Genomic DNA, 16,082 nt, shown 5'->3' on the forward strand with positions numbered 1-16,082 from the left:
AGGATGTTGAGAACAATTTATCATGAAAGTTAATGAAGATTTTATTACATTAAAATGTGTTTAGCTTTAGAAAGTATAGAAAGCAAAATTCCCCCAGCAGATTTTGCTCAACATAAAAATGGAGCCTACCTTTACTCAAGTAAAAAAAGTATTTTCTTTTAATCACTCAACATGTACATAGATGTTTTAGGTCAAATGTACTATCAATAGCTTCATGCATACTGTATCCACCAAAGCTGATGAATGTCAATGTTGTTACTGCTGTTTTACATTGCTAACAGTGACTGCATATGACTGACTCCACTGTGCCTTGCATTGGACCTGCTTTTATCTATCTGGGTAGCTATACTTTCAGATAATAGTTGATGGTACATTTATTTCAGCCATTATGCTGACTTGCTTGTTTGTTTCTAGGCTATTTATTTAGTCCAAACTGATTTCTCTTGAGCCACTCAGAGAAATGTTTGTCTCTAACAAAACAATACGATTTAATTGCAGTGAATTAAAATCACTTATTTTCAAAATGATTGAAAATAATATTTTCAAAATAAACAATTGTAAAATATTTGTTTTATTTCCTTGCTTGATTATTGTTTTGTTTTTTTGAACACTGAGAATCCCCGTATGTGAGCGTCATACACCCTGTATTCCACGCGGGGGCGCTGGTTTCCTAACCTCCAGATACTCAGGCGTGTCACTGCTTCCACTCAGCAGTGGAATGCAGCCTACTGAAGGAACAGGTAGCCTAAGTAATTTCATGGACCCGTTATAACAAACCAGAAGCGTTTTCACGAAACTTCTGCTTTTTGTGCAATAATTTCACAATAACCTGTTCATAACCAGGAATGTAGCTAAGACTATATAGTTTAGATGCATGTTAGGTCCAGTCCACCACACCCTGAATAATTTTATAAGAGCGTCTCTTGTTTGGATGGGCGGTGGTGTGGACGAATGGGCACCGGAGCATGGAAGGAGAGCAGAGGTGTAGTCGGTTAGTCGGCTAGTTATCACTGGACGCGCTCTGGAGCGAAAAACATACTGGATCTATTCGGAAAGTTGAATTAACAGTTTAACAACCAGCAAGCTATTTTACATTGAACGAAATGAACACTTCATAAACATTTTGGAAGGTGTATTTGCTAAGGTAAGCACACTTCTCCTTTTTATGTATTTATGTTCTGCTGTTCCCTTTTAGACAGTGATATTGCGTCAAGTGTCGTTCAAAAGTGTACATCTGAGCGTCTGAGTCGACCTGTAAATCAAAAAGTTGTATTGACATAGTACCCATGACAATTATGTCCAAAATGTTCAATAGTAGTAAAACTCATCCATGTCTCTAACCTCTGGAGTCTTACTTTTGTCATGCAACTTGACAAGCATGCATCTTCAGGAATGTGAAAGTTGTTTTAGCGGTTGCCTAGTCTAGGGTTAAAACCAGGCCAGGTCCAGCCTGGCTTATGTGCGTGGCTGAAATAGCTGTGAATTGAAATAACATGAAATAATCTGATAAATTAAGATAGGTCTTATCGCCTGGACACATCAGTTCCAATGCTTCCAATGTTAATCCAGCACAATAAGAGCGGGATAGCCAGTTAACTCATGAGCTCACAACAACTAGCAGCAGCTTCCATAACATTAATGGTAGCGGTCAGTCGCTAAAGCAGTTACACTGATAATTCCTGTAACGTTAAGGGATACAAAGTTTGGAGTGAAAGGATGAGCGTGTGGAGGTTTGGGGTATAGTCCCATAAAGTCATCCCCACCGGGAACCCCGGTCTCCCGGGTGGGAGTTCAATGCTCTCACCATTTCTCTACTTGTGCAGTGGAGATCGGCAGGTTAGTTTTGGTGTCCTTCTTCCAGTCCCTAGTGTGGGTTGGGGTTAGAATAAGGGTTGGGACAGGATCTGACCTATAAGGGGTAAAGGTTGGAGTGAAAGGATGAACATGTGGAGGTTTGGGGTATAGTCCCATAAAGTCATCCCCACAGGGTCTTGAACCCCAGTCTCCCGGGTGGGAGTCCAATGCTCTCACCACTACTCTACTTGTGCAGTGGAGATTGGAGGGTTGATTTTGGTGTCCTTCTTGATTCTGGTGTGCTGGGACTACTGCCTCTTGTGGTGCCAACAGAGAGATGCAGGCCAACATTGTCGGGAGGGAGGGAGTGATAACCCAACAAAAGCTATTCATGGGTACCAAATGTAGTCCAAGATCTGCCATATTTGTGCCCTACACAGGTGTGTCAATTTGTCTGATTGGCTTGGATTCTATGCACTAGAGCCAATTATCCCACTTGATACACCTGTGGAGGACACAAAGATGGCAGGTCTAGGACTACATTTGGTACCCATGAATACTAGGTGCGCTGGCTTCCAGCCATGCACAATAACTGGATATTCTCTGCCTTAATCTCTCAAACTGTTTGCACTCAGATAGACCGACCCCCTGGCTTCCTAAAGTCTGGATCATGTCAGGAGGAGGTCACACACATGTCTCTGAGCTGAGGGCACTATTTATTTGCAAACTGTTGGAACACAGTAGTCCCCTACATGTCTTTGTTAGTCTATCCTACACCCCACGTCAACAGAGTTGCCCTAACACGTCCAAACATTCCAGCGTGACTCATTCATTTGTCTGTTTTGAAAGTTTATTAAAGGAAGGCCCCCATTGTCCTGCCCTTTTCACTCTTACCAGTAAATGTCCGGTGGAGTGGACAGGCCTGATAATCCCGTGTGTTTGAGTGTTCATCTGTGTTTCCTCTGGCTGGACCCCAACCCCCAGCCTGACTGTTTGTGTTGCTACTTCCTTGGCAGCCTGGCTTGGCTAACGTTTTCATGTCAACCCCAGATGCTAACAGAAGACTATATCACAGCCAAGGTGTTATAAAACAGTGTATGTTCTTTAATGCCTTGTCTTTTTTTAAACTGTTTTCTGGAAATTCCATGATGGGTTTGCGTGCTGAGTGAGTGTGTGTAACCCAGATTATGTTTTTGGGCCTTACAGCAACCCTGCATGTTTCCTGGTCACATCCAGTTTCCCCCGAAGAAAGACCTGGCAGCTCACTGTGACGTAAGGGATGAATGAGGTACGGGAAGTTAAGTGTCCATCTAAAGGAACCATTTGTATACAGCACATACAGAGACTGTACAGTAATTATAGTGTAATAACTACGTTATTTAGCCCTGTCAGTGTTCGATTAGGTCTTGAAAAGGCAACACAGTAGCAATGCTTAATACTATGTTCTCCTGGCCCGTAGTAGTCAAAGAGCATGGTGTTTTGTTTTGACCTTGTGACGTTTCCAGACCCGCTTACCTGCCACTTTGTTGCGGAGGTATCGGGTCGCCATGACAGAGACCGACGCCCCTCGCTCCACCGCCAATGAGAACGGCCCGTCTTCAGAGGGAGGGGATGGTGGAGACGCCCAACAGCGGGAGAGTGACACCGCGTTCCCTCTGTCCGACCTGGCCCAATTGTTTGAGAGCAAGGATGGCCCGTCCCCATCTCAACAGGACCCCGGCCAGGACCCGACCCAGGACTTGGCGCGGCCCGGGCAGCCAGGGGACAGCAGACAGAACCTGCGTATGAAGTTCCACGGTGCCTTTAAGAAGGGCATCACCAACCCCATGGACCTGCTGGAGACCACCATCTACGAGTCCCCTGTGGCGCCCGGGCCCAAGAAAGCCCCCATGGACTCCCTGTTTGACTACGGCACCTACAGACACGCCAACAACCAGAAAGGACGCAGGAAGAAGCTTCTTCGTGGGTGAGGAAGGGCCTCTCTCTATCTCTCTCTGGTTTAGAGTGGATACACAAGCCATTATTTGTGGAAGCTCCCACAGTGACAGGAGAGTCTGTGATGAGCCTAAATAAAGGCATACCGTAGCGTACGTACTTAAAGTTACAGTAGGAGAGCAATATACAGTACTGTATCTCTTCCAACGGGCAGACCACACCAGAGGGAACTGGAGATACTACTACGCCTGGGGTTAGTACCTTGGTACTAAAGCTATCATTGATCAAAGCTATCCCTGTTTGTGATTTAACTTTTACAGTGTGCTTTCACTCCTCTTTATTAAACATACAACATGGTGTGGAAAACGTTGCTCATTTAAAAAAAACTAACTTCAGTTGCCCCTGTGTAGACAGAGGTGTGCCCCATGTGGAAGTACACCGCCCAGTCCTCCCCCACCACTACCTGGCCTCTCTTAGGTGCATTCAGGGATCTAACAGAGACTGTGTTGTTGCTTCCTCTACAGCCGTTAGCTGAGGTAATGTGCAGCCTGTATGTCGGCTGCTCAACCTGCCCCAAGCACACTGAGCTCTATTTATTAAAGACGGCAGGAGACCTTGAACCATCCTCCCATCCACTGTTAATAATCACTATTCGTTCTTATAGTCAAATGAGTCACTTTTTCACCCATTAGACAAAGCATGACATGTAACCTGAAAGGGGATTAGGGCTGGGTATCGACTTGAATTTCAAGAATCGATTCCGATTCACAAGGTTCAGAATCGATTATCACGATTCAATTCGATTCGATTCAATATCGATTCGGTTAGTGTTACTAAAACCTTTTTTTTTTTTTTTTTTGCTGTAACCTTAATTACATGACTGCCAAGTTATGCAACACATCAATACTAGGGCTGGGTATCGATACTGATTTCCAAAAATGAATGAATGAATGAATCATTGAATGAATTAATGAACTATTCATTCCTTCATTTATTCATTCATTCATTAAATAAAAGATCGATTTTGGGATTCATGAATCGATTCTGAATCATTTGATTCAGAATCGATTCAGAATCGATGAATCGATTTTTTAAACCCAGCCCTAAAGGGGATCTTGTTGTGTTTCTATCTACACAGTAAGAACGAGATATCCTGTGATGAGGGCCCGACCTCTGACCCCCCCAAGGTGCTGAAAGTGTTCAACCGCAGCCTCCTGTTCGATGGTGTGTCGCGGGCCGATCCGGGGGCCTTGGCCGGCCTGCTGGAGTACCTGCAGGCTCACGAGAAGAGGCTCACCGATGAGGAGTTCAGAGGTTAGAGCCCAGAGGTGGGGGCCCACCATTGTCAAATATCTCCTGTCTGCCAAAGAAGTCCTGTCAGCTTTCACAACCAAATGCTGAAAGGTCAGAGATCATGTATTACACTTCTGAAAAGGTGCTTTATGTGGAAACACTCCACACACATAACATTTTGATTTGGCTTCTTTGGTGTCTTCACACAAAGTTATGGTGCAAAGATACTCAATTTGTGCAATTTGATACTCAGTATGTGCTAAAAAGAAAAAAAAATGGAAACACTTGTTCTAGGTTTAGGTGCACTACTTTTGTGGTTGAGAGACATACTAATACGTTTGTATGAAATGTTCTTTTTATTAATAGTTAGTTCTTCTAGTTAGTTCTTCTAGTGGTGTCCTTAACCCTGATCTGTGGATTTTCCCTCTGTCCTTGCGTCTGTTGTTCTTGGCTTCATCCAGTTCAGAGGAACCCGTTATTACATCAGAGGCTTTGTCCTCTGGGGGGGGGCAGGTCTAGGGACAGCTTCCTGTAGGCGGTGGGGTCGGGATGGAGGCTTTTTGGGGGCGTGTAACAGGGAGCAGAGAGAAATCACAGTAAACTGAGAGAGGCTCTGAAGTCATTCTTAGGTAAATAGACAGGAGTCGGCTTACCGACCTCCATTTTGAACAGATCTGTTTCTCATGACTGGTTGGAAGGGATGTCTCCATGTTGCATTTTCTTTCCTTATCTTATCTATATGATGTGATTTATTACGCCTGTCGTATCCTCTCCCTATTTTCATACCGTCCTCACAACCTCTTAACTGTATCCTACTCCTGGGAAAAAAGGAGATAGAGTTCGATCATGTGACATCCCAATGGACACTTCCTTTCCCATGACACCATCAACCTCTTTCCTTTTTTCTTCTTCTCTCAGAACCGTCCACGGGAAAGACGTGTCTGCCCAAAGCCCTGCTGAACCTGTACGGTGGTAAGAACGCCACCATTCCTCTGCTGGTGGACATAGCGGAGCAGACGGGAACCCTGCGAGAGTTCATCAACACTCCCTTCAGGGATGTCTACTACAGGGGTACGGCTTCTCTCAGCGTACATCCAGAGATGATGATGACACCAGTAGCTGTCCAAGTACTCCCTCCAGGTGTGCTGCTGTGTAGACGCCCCCAACACAGAAGTCTGTCCTCCCCTGTCGTCATACAAAGAGCCCACACACTCTGGGCTCCAGTCCGGCATGGTGACACACTGTGAGACCTCTGTGTTCATAGGAAAGTTGGAAGTGGATGTTACACGTCTTTCATTCCACAGGAAACAAAATGTACGGCAGCACACACCACCAAGTTCATACAAGTATTGCATATCACGCCTTAAACATGGTCTCGATACTATAAAGGAGCATTTAAAAAGATTAGTCAGGATTTAAGCAGGATAAGGAACTGGAACTGTCCACTATTTCACAATCCTAATTACACAAACCATAATCCTTATTACAACACATGAAGGCACTCCTTCAAAAAAACACTTTTTATAAAAGATTAGTCACCTGAAATCCTGATACCTGGAAAATTGTCTGCACTCAAATATCATCCTCTCTCTGATCACTATTTTAATAGTTGTTCCCCTGCTTGCTTTCCAGCCGAACCTCTTGATTGACACTCAGTCTATCAGTACAGCTTATTACCTCTGCCCCAGCGACAGCGCAGGGCGAGAGGTAATGTTTTCGGTATCGTGTGTGCGTGTGTACGTTTTCACGATAGAGCCTGGACTTCCAGCCGCCCGAGAACGATTTGAGTTTTCCTAGAAAATGGGGCACCAATCAGTAGACTGCATTTTAACTGCTGTTCCGCCCCCAGTCCCTCATTGGTTCCCGTAGATGATGACAAGAAATACAACAGGAGTCCGCTAGTAGAATGAAGCAACAAGCGGTAATGTTAACATTAGAAGAATAAACACTGCCATAAGTGCAGTTATTGCAGAAATAGACCCAGACACGGCCAGGCTGGCCATTCAACGCCATTCATTTTTTTGGACTAGAATTATGCAAAAAAGTACCAGACCGCTTTTCATGAAACTCAGTGGAGGGGTGTAGCATGGGCCAATTTAGAACTCATTACATTTTAGAGTAGATCCGAATTGGGGGTGGGTCCAGGAGTCGCCCAAACATGGCTGGCCATTCACCTCCATTCACTTTTTGGGCTTAGCCTCCGAAGTGTTCAGTATGAATGGGGGGAATTGAAACGGCCATATCTCAACCTGGGAAGGACCTTGAGACACAGGGTTTGGACTGGCATTGAAGTATCAACCTAATGAATTCAGCAATACCAAACGTGTGAGCGCACAGAGCCACGAAAATAATTCATGGGTGGAGGTCTGTGCTCTCTGAGCACAATTTCTAGTTCATAATGTAATGGAAATCTGCACCTAATTTGAATTTTAATGGTTAGAATACGATTTTCACACCTTAGTCCCACATCGTCCACCTCCCACAGTAGTGAAGTAGACAGATGGTGTTTGCGGAGGAGCCAGTAGTAGCCATATGGTTGCCATACCGCTGGCTCAGGTCCCCTTAATGAACATACAGAACAAGCAAGATGGAATGTGTTTGTGTGTGTGTTTTGTTTTGTTTTGTTTTGTTTGTCTTATACGGTTCACAGTTCTGTAGATTAGGACCTAAGTCTAATTTGTTGACCTTTGAAAAGAAACACACACACACACACATATATATATATATATATATATATACATACATTTAAAATAAATATATATTCATGAGATTACCAGGAGTCATTAGATATCATATATATATACATTTAAAATAAATATATATTCATGAGATTACCAGGAGTCATTAGATATCATATCATCATGGGTGGAACAAATGAGTTCTCGGAGATAAGGAGGGGCATGTATGTACACATAGTGGAACTGGAACCCTGACAAAGAACCTGGTTAAAAGTCATAGTTTGTACTGTTCTGTTGCTTAATTTAACGACACCAATCCCCATTAACCACCACTGCTTTATTCCCAGTCAAATAAGAATGGAATAGAAAAATAATCTCACTGGCGTACCTAACAGTGAATCTACTGCCTGGGAAGATGCACTGCCAACCACATGTGCCTCATATCCTGTATATCCTCCAGGCAAACACATCACCTATTTCACACACAGGGAATTTCCATTATATTGCAATACCCCCGCAATAACCATCTGTATGATTGCAAGTTACACAGACTGCATGTGCCTGTGTGTGTGTGTGTGTGTGTGTGTGTGTGCGTGTGTGTGTGTGTGTGTGTGTTGACTAGGTGTTGTGTGGCTTACGTTGACAGGCCAGACTGCATGTGTTAGTATGCCTGTGTGTGTGTGTGTGTGTGTGTGTGTTGACTAGGTGTTGTGTGGCTTACATTGACAGGCCAGACTGCGCTCCACATCGCCATCGAGAGACGCTGTAAGCAGTACATGGAGCTGCTGGTGGAGAAGGGGGCAGATGTGCACGCCCAGGCCAGGGGGCGCTTCTTCCAGCCCAGGGACGAGGGCGGCTACTTCTACTTTGGTACGGCACAGGAAGTTCCCTGTACTGTCCGTAGAGATCGCCTGAGATCATTGGTCTATTTGCTGATCTATTTATAGTAACACATGTGCACACAAGACTGTTACAGATGCCATTCTGAATGGGAAAGTCATTTTCTGTGCCTCATGGATTTGTAATGATATCTTAGTTGTTTTTCCATCAGTGCGCTCTGGTTTCTGTCGCTGTGATGTCACGTCAGTGCTAGCTCAGATTGGCTTTTAGTGATGCATATAAAAAGTGGTCACAAGACTGTTCAAAGGCCCAAAGTCTGTTCAAAGCCCAAAGTCCAGTAAATGTTGCGGTTCAGTAAGCTAACTTGTGGGAAACAGTCACTGGATCATGTTTTTTTTATGCACATTGAATTTCCCCTGGAAAGTGGCCTCTGTTGCCACAGTGACATCAGACCCCACCTTTCTCTTTCTGCGTGGAGGGTTAGGGCTGGACAGACATGGTCAGGATACCCCTGGAGGTCCAATGGTAAACTTGTACACCCACCCCAAAACTAGTCTGAAGTCATATCGTCATAAAGAATCATTTGGTGCCACAAAGGACAAGAGAAAACATGATGTCACAAGCTCAACGAGTATCCTGACGGCATCCCAGTGAAAAGTGTCTCTGTCTTGCTGCCGAAGAAAAGCAAACATCCTGTCCACATGAGCAAACCCAGCCATACTAACCACAGAGGTTGCTGGCCAAGGGTGCGTTGGCCTCTGACTAAAACGACACACCCCACACTGCCCTCTGCTGGTAGGAGAACCTCTCACGCCAGCCTCAGTTCAACCCACAGAGAGACAGAGATGCTGGTAAATTAAGAGGTTAACTGGTTTGGCAATATTTTCCCCAAGATGCCCTCTGTCGTTTGTCGATTAGGGTTATTGTATTGACGCGATACGTTCCGCGCTCATCACCCGGTAGATTCCATTGGTGCTGAGCGCACCTGTCGTTCCCCCATCGTTGTGCGTCCGAGCACGCTGGGGGTAATTTGCTGCGGAGCTTTGCAGTGAGGTGAGCAGGAACCTGGAGGAGCTGTGGGTTAATGTGATTTAGTGTTCACGCTAGTGTTAGTGTTCACGCTAACACAAGCACCCACACCAGCCAGCGCAGGGGAGCGTTTCCATGTGAGGTGACGGAGTAATCTGTCACCCATGGCAACAGCCCATTTTCAGCTGCTGTTTTTGGCACACTGGTCTCAATGGGCCCCTCCCTCTGACAACTGCCAATTGTGCTCTTTTCATTGCAGTGGTTTATGTCAAATTCTTGATTTAGTGAGCTTCCTCCCCGCAAAAAAAATAAATAATAAGGTTGGCTTAATGTGTCTCAGATTTGGGGTTGCCCATGACTGAAATTCGTTTGTGTTTGTGCACGTGTGTGTTTGTGTGTATGTACGTGTGTATGTGTGTGTGTATGTATGTATGTGTGTGTGTGTGTGTGTGTGTGTGTTTGTGTTTGTGTTTATGTGTGTGTGCGCGCGTGTGTGTGCATTTACCGTCTGTGTGGCCAGGCGAGCTGCCCCTGTCCCTCGCCGCCTGCACCAACCAGCCCGACATGGTGCGCTACCTGACGGACAACGCCCACAAGAAGGCGGACCTGCGGCGCCAGGACTCCCGGGGCAACACGGTGCTCCACGCCCTGGTGCACATCGCCGACAACACCCGCGACAACACCCGCTTCCTTACCAAGATGTACGACCTGCTGCTCATCAAGAGCATCAAGCTCTACCCAGAATGCAACCTGGAGACCGTGCTGAACAACGACGGCATGTCGCCGCTCATGATGGCCGCCAAGCTGGGCAAAATCGGAGTAAGATTGGAGGAGGGCCGGTCATCACGATCTGACTCGTTATCTTCCGTTAGACCAGGGCGGAATGCGCCGCGACAAGTACCCACAATGCATAATGGTCGCCGAGTTGAAAGATGAATTCTCATTGGTTGAATGACGAGTGCCCCCGCCCCCCCCCCCCAGGTCTTCCAGCATATCATCCGACGGGAGATCAAGCAGGAGGAGGCGCGCCACCTCTCGCGCAAGTTCAAGGACTGGGCCTACGGCCCCGTGTACTCGTCCCTGTACGACCTGTCCTCGGTAGACACCTGCGGAGAGGAGGTGTCCGTGCTGGAGATCCTGGTCTACAACAGCCGCATCGAGGTCAGTCTCGCCGGCCGCGCGCCAGGTCGCATTCGCGTGACGTACTGTAGGCCCACTTGTTTGTTTTTTTTGTAGAAAACGCTGATATTTTTTACTCAGAAAGATGCTTGTGCTGTTTATAAGGTCTTTTACAAGATATAAAGACTGCAAGCGACCGAGTAGCGAACGTTCTAGCGGTTACTGACTGACTTCTAACCCCATTTCCTGTTTCCAGAATCGCCACGAGATGCTGGCGGTGGAGCCTATCAACGAGCTGCTGAGAGACAAGTGGCAGAAGTTCGCCGCCGTTACCTTCTACATCAGCGTGGTGTCCTACCTGGTCACCATGATCATCTTCACGCTGGTGGCGTATTACCGTCCCGCACAGGGAACGGTGGGTTTAAAGACGCTTAGCCGACGCTAAAACATTAGCTGGTATCGGTGCTGCTAGCCGTGCATGCGCTTAGCGGCCGGGCTTTGACTCTGGTGTGTCCCTCTGCAGCCTCCGTACCCGTACATCACCTCTACAGACTACCTGCGGATGGCGGGGGAGGTGGTCACCCTGTTGTCTGGGTTGTTCTTCTTCCTTACCAACGTAAGTCTGTATACACGACAGCTGCATCATCACACTATAGAACCAGACTTCCTGTAGTGTTGAACCTACAACACAATGTCTGGGAATGCGTAGGCGAGTCTAGAGGCTGACCCGTGTGTTCGCCGTCTCCCTGTCTGGAGAAATGACGCTCCCACTCTCACTTTTCTCTCATGCCTCCTGTCTCCTTATATCCTGGCCCCAAATCTGCACTGTCTCTGCTGGCATTAAGAAAATGTCTCTCCCCCTTGATCTCTCTAGATTAAGGACCTCTTCCTGAAGAAGTGCCCTGGGGTGAACTCCTTATTTATTGATGGCTCCTTTCAACTGCTCTAGTAAGACTCTCGTCCACTCATCCTCCTCCCCCTCCTCCCTCATCTCACCTCTGCTGTAGCTCTCTCTGACTTTTACCCTAGGCTAATTCAAATCCTTTTAATTGAGTCGTCTAATTAATTCCCCCCCACGGTCTGTTTTATAGTTTACATCTTCTTTAATTAAACCCTCGATCCAAACAGAGAGCAGAGGATGTCGAAGCTGCTCGGGAGTCTGTTTGTTTAAGTCATTAACATTGCCTTTGCAAGGTCGACATCTTATTAAATGCCAAGTGACACACCCTTCCGCACTCAATATGCCCTCTATCATGTCGCAGAGGAATGAGACCTGTTGCCTGGAATCTAACAGCAGTCTCTCCTCTCCTCTCCTCTCCTCTCCTCTCCTCTCCTCTCCTCTCCTCTCCTCTCCTCTCCTCTCCTCTCCTCTCCTCTCCTCTCCTCTCCTCTCCTCTCCTCTCCTCTCACTAGCTTCATCTACTCAGTGCTGGTGATAGTGACAGCAGCTCTTTACCTGTCTGGTATCGAGGCCTACGTGGCTGTGATGGTGTTTGCTCTGGTGCTGGGATGGATGAACACTCTGTACTTCACCAGAGGCCTGAAGCTCACTGGCACCTACAGCATCATGATACAGAAGGTCAGTAGGTCAGTCCCTGACCAGGGACATACACATTAAACATCATTATTTGTACCTCAAAACACTGAAGTACATGTAAGCTCTTCCATTTCTCCTCTTTTGGGGCGTCAGATTCTCTTCAAGGACTTGTTCAGATTTCTGCTGGTCTACGTGCTCTTCATGATCGGATATGCGTCGGGTAGGTTCACGGTTCACGACTCGGCGATTCTCGCCAAAACACGGCAGCCCATTCAGAAGATGACCACCGCCACCCGTAACAACCCCACCCCCCCCCCCCCCCACTGTCTCCCCCCCAGCCCTGGTGTCCCTCCTGACCGTGTGCCCCCCGCCAGGGACAGACTGCCCCGAGGAGGGCGGCTGCCCCACCTACCCCCAGTGCCGTGACACCAACACCTTCAGTAACTTCCTGCTGGACCTGTTCAAGCTGACCATCGGCATCGGAGAGCTGGACATGATTCACAGCGCCCGCTACCCCGCCGTCTTCCTCATCCTGCTGGTCACCTACATCATTCTCACCTTCGTCCTGCTGCTTAACATGCTGATCGCCCTGATGGGCGAGACGGTGGGCCAGGTGTCCAAGGAGAGCAAGAACATCTGGAAGCTGCAGGTAGACGGACAGAGTTAGGGCTGGGTTTAAAAAATCGATTAATCGATTCTGAGTCAAACGATTCAGAATCGATTCATGAATCCCAAAATCGATCTTTTATTTAATGAATGAATGAATGAAGGAATGAATAGTTCATTAATTCATTCAATGGTTCATTCATTCATTCATTTTTGGAAATCAGTATCGATACCCAGCTGTAGTATTGATGTGTTGCATAACTTGGCAGTCATGTAATTAAGGTTACAGCTAAAAAAAAAAAGGTTTTAGTAACACTAACCGAATCGATATTGAATCGAATCGAATCGAATTGAATCGTGATAATCGATTCTGAACCTTGTGAATCGGAATCGAATCGATTCTTGAAATTCGAATCGATACCCAGCCCTAGACAGAGTTCAACATCATTCATCGCTCTACGGTTCGCCGTTCATAGTAGGAGGCTTGAGTCTGACGTCGCTACGCGTTGGTTGATGTTATGTGACGGCAGTGGGCGACCACCATCCTGGACATCGAGCGCTCGTTCCCCGTCTGCCTGCGCAGGTCCTTCCGGGCCGGGGAGATGGTGACCGTGGGGAAGAACTGGGACGGCACGCCGGACCGACGCTGGTGCTTCAGGTACACGCCGTCGTTACTGTATAGTTCAAGCTCAACGTTTTTTTTATTCGTCACATGCAACATCATACCGGTACGATGAGCGGTGAAATGTTTTTTGGGATAAATATCTTTTATGTGGAGCCACTCGGGCAGCCGGGCAGGCTAACGGACCGCTAGGGGACTTACCTGCTGTATCGCCCGCCGTCTTTTTAGGGTGGACGAGGTCAACTGGTGCCACTGGAACCAGAACCTGGGTATAATCAATGAGGACCCAGGCAAGAATGAGACCTACCAGCCCCACGGCGTGCACCAGACCGTCAGGGGCTTGAGAAGAGGTTAGCTTCTGTGTCGTGTTCTTATAGATGAAGGTCATACGGTGAGCCGCGCGGAAACATAACCACGGTTCTCGTCTCCTCTCCTAGATCGCTGGTCCACGGTGGTCCCGCGGGTGGTGGAGCTGAACAAGAGCCCCCGACCTCAAGACCTGGTGGTGGAGATGGAACCTCTGACCTCTAGACACAGACCCTGTGCGGAGGGCTAGAGGTTCTGGGGGGAAGCCGCCCTACCTCAAAGCCCTCATGCTCCACAAACTGACAAAGAAGACTTTGGCCGATACGTTTGCCAATTTGCACACAACTCAATTGCCTTGCAGGTAGAATATGTATAAATAGTATCTCAAGACTGTCAATTTATAGTAGGAAAGACGTGAGCACTTCAGGACTCAAAGGAAGCCCTGAAATCATCGCCAGGGACATACCCTTAGCAAAGTGTTACTATTCCAGGGTTTATTATTGGTCAGGGATAGTAAACAATAAACGTTCTACTGACTGAGAGCTGATGAGAGGGTATTGTCCCTTTGCATTCTGAATACCTCACTCTGGGATTTAATCGAGTCCAAATATATCTCTCCTCTGTACTCTGTCTGAAGGGAACATGGGTTTTCAAACTGCCAGTGGAAGCATAATAATCATGTATTATTAGTACTGAAAAGGCTTAAGCTCAACCCTTACCTTTAGATGCCATCCCAGAAGTCTGATTGCAGGCATGACCTTTAGTAGGTTGGAGGAATGGTGATTATCTACCTGCACGTATCTCAGCTGTTCTTGCACTGCTGAACTGAACTGGGGGAAGGCATACGAGGAAAAGGCTCTCGGTGAGATGGACAGATGCACATGAATGACATTAGCCTCATTCTTGTTCGTCTCGGCAATTCAAGTGTTGTACTGTATCTATGCAGCCAAGGTATTTATTGAGCGTAATCAGCTCCAGCGTAGCCTTTGTATGTTATGCGATTTTTTAATATTGTGTTGTCATGCCATTTAGTCATTAGGCCTGTGCAGCCTCAGGTCTGTGCTCTCTTATGAATGATCTATATGCATAACAGTGTTTGAAATGTCATATGACTGGGAGTGATGGATATACTGTAACTCTTGATTTACTCTCATCTGCCCAGTCCAGCTGAAGGTCAGGAGATTGGCTCTATTTGATTATATTGATTATATTACTTCAGTCAGATTATATTACTTCAGTCAATACTGCAAAGCTCCACATACCTTTATGTGCTCATTATGCTTTATTTGATGTAGAATGTACAGTAGATGCCATTTAAAAAATATATTGTAAGACACTGAATTATTAAGAGGTAGATAATATATTCTCCCTAGCAAGATGTATATGAATGTGGATTCATCTTTGATGCTTTACCAAAAATGGCCTTGATTTTATAGTGGAATATTTGCTACTGATCCATCATCCATGGGATTTTTTTTATACGTCACATAGTTTTATTGCAGTAATATAGCAACTTATTGCTGATTAGATATGTGTATGTGTATGCATTATTTGGAAATATTCACAATAAATTTGACATTTTTAATACATATAATTCTCTGTCCAGTGTATTTGTTGAGTTGAGTTTTGACTGTCATTTTGACAATGCATTTTGCTAAAATACTGTCCATGTACAGCAATAGTCCACTTCATTCCCTGTGTTGGCCTGCAGATGGCAGCAGAGGTCCAGATTCCTACTGTCCACTATGGTATATCAAGTACCTGTAGTGAGCAAATGTTTAGAGTTTCCAGTATACCTGCCTTCAGTTACAGCTTCTCATCATTGTTGAAACATTGATGTTATTGATAAAACAAATATATTTGCGAAATGCAAATCACAGCTGCGTATGTATGCTCGTTCTGTTTATGGTCTGAAAAAAAGGATGTAAAATATATTAATTTAATCAAAATGGTATGGTAACACTTTACAATAAGGGTACATTAATAAGCATTAGTTAATGCATTATTAAGCATTAAGTAACAGTTAACTAATGTCTCTATTAACCATTTATTAATGTTATTTATGTTAACTAAGGTTACCTCACATAACCCTAACCCTAACTTTAACGAAGGTATTAATTAACATTAGTAACCTAACCTAACCCTAAATAAGCATTAGTTAACAGTTAACTAATGTTTTTTGTGACCCTTATTATAAAGTGTGACCAATGGCATTTTAACTGTCCACTTTCTCAATGACAATACTATCACATCCGTTCAATACTTCAAAGCCTTTCATCTTGCCCCTAGCTTGCCCTTTGTCACATTTGAGTGCTGTGTCTTA

At 45.8% G+C, this 16,082-nt stretch overlaps 1 protein-coding gene across 1 annotated transcript; it reads left to right on the plus strand.

The window, feature by feature from the left end:
- Positions 1-968: 968 nt before the first annotated feature.
- trpv4 (transient receptor potential cation channel, subfamily V, member 4) lies at positions 969-15,247 on the plus strand. Its single transcript, XM_084457192.1, has 17 exons — positions 969-1,144; positions 3,001-3,082; positions 3,300-3,760; positions 4,868-5,043; positions 5,941-6,093; positions 8,430-8,570; positions 10,090-10,388; positions 10,551-10,730; positions 10,945-11,103; positions 11,212-11,304; positions 11,563-11,636; positions 12,102-12,267; positions 12,379-12,445; positions 12,564-12,874; positions 13,362-13,489; positions 13,682-13,803; positions 13,891-15,247. The coding sequence occupies exons 2-17, from the start codon at positions 3,074-3,076 to the stop codon at positions 14,007-14,009; spliced, it is 2,658 nt and encodes an 885-aa protein (XP_084313318.1). The 5' UTR covers positions 969-1,144; positions 3,001-3,073; the 3' UTR covers positions 14,010-15,247.
- Positions 15,248-16,082: the final 835 nt, after the last annotated feature.

Source organism: Borostomias antarcticus (assembly GCF_949987555.1).
Source record: "Borostomias antarcticus genome assembly, chromosome: 23".
NCBI classification, from domain to species: domain Eukaryota; kingdom Metazoa; phylum Chordata; class Actinopteri; order Stomiiformes; family Stomiidae; genus Borostomias; species Borostomias antarcticus.

Coding starts and splice junctions, on each gene's coding strand:
- trpv4 (XM_084457192.1), top strand. Junction 6,094..8,429: donor CAGGGATGTCTACTACAGGG/GTACGGCTTCTC, acceptor TTACATTGACAG/GCCAGACTGCGCTCCACATC. Junction 11,305..11,562: donor TGTTCTTCTTCCTTACCAAC/GTAAGTCTGTAT, acceptor TGATCTCTCTAG/ATTAAGGACCTCTTCCTGAA.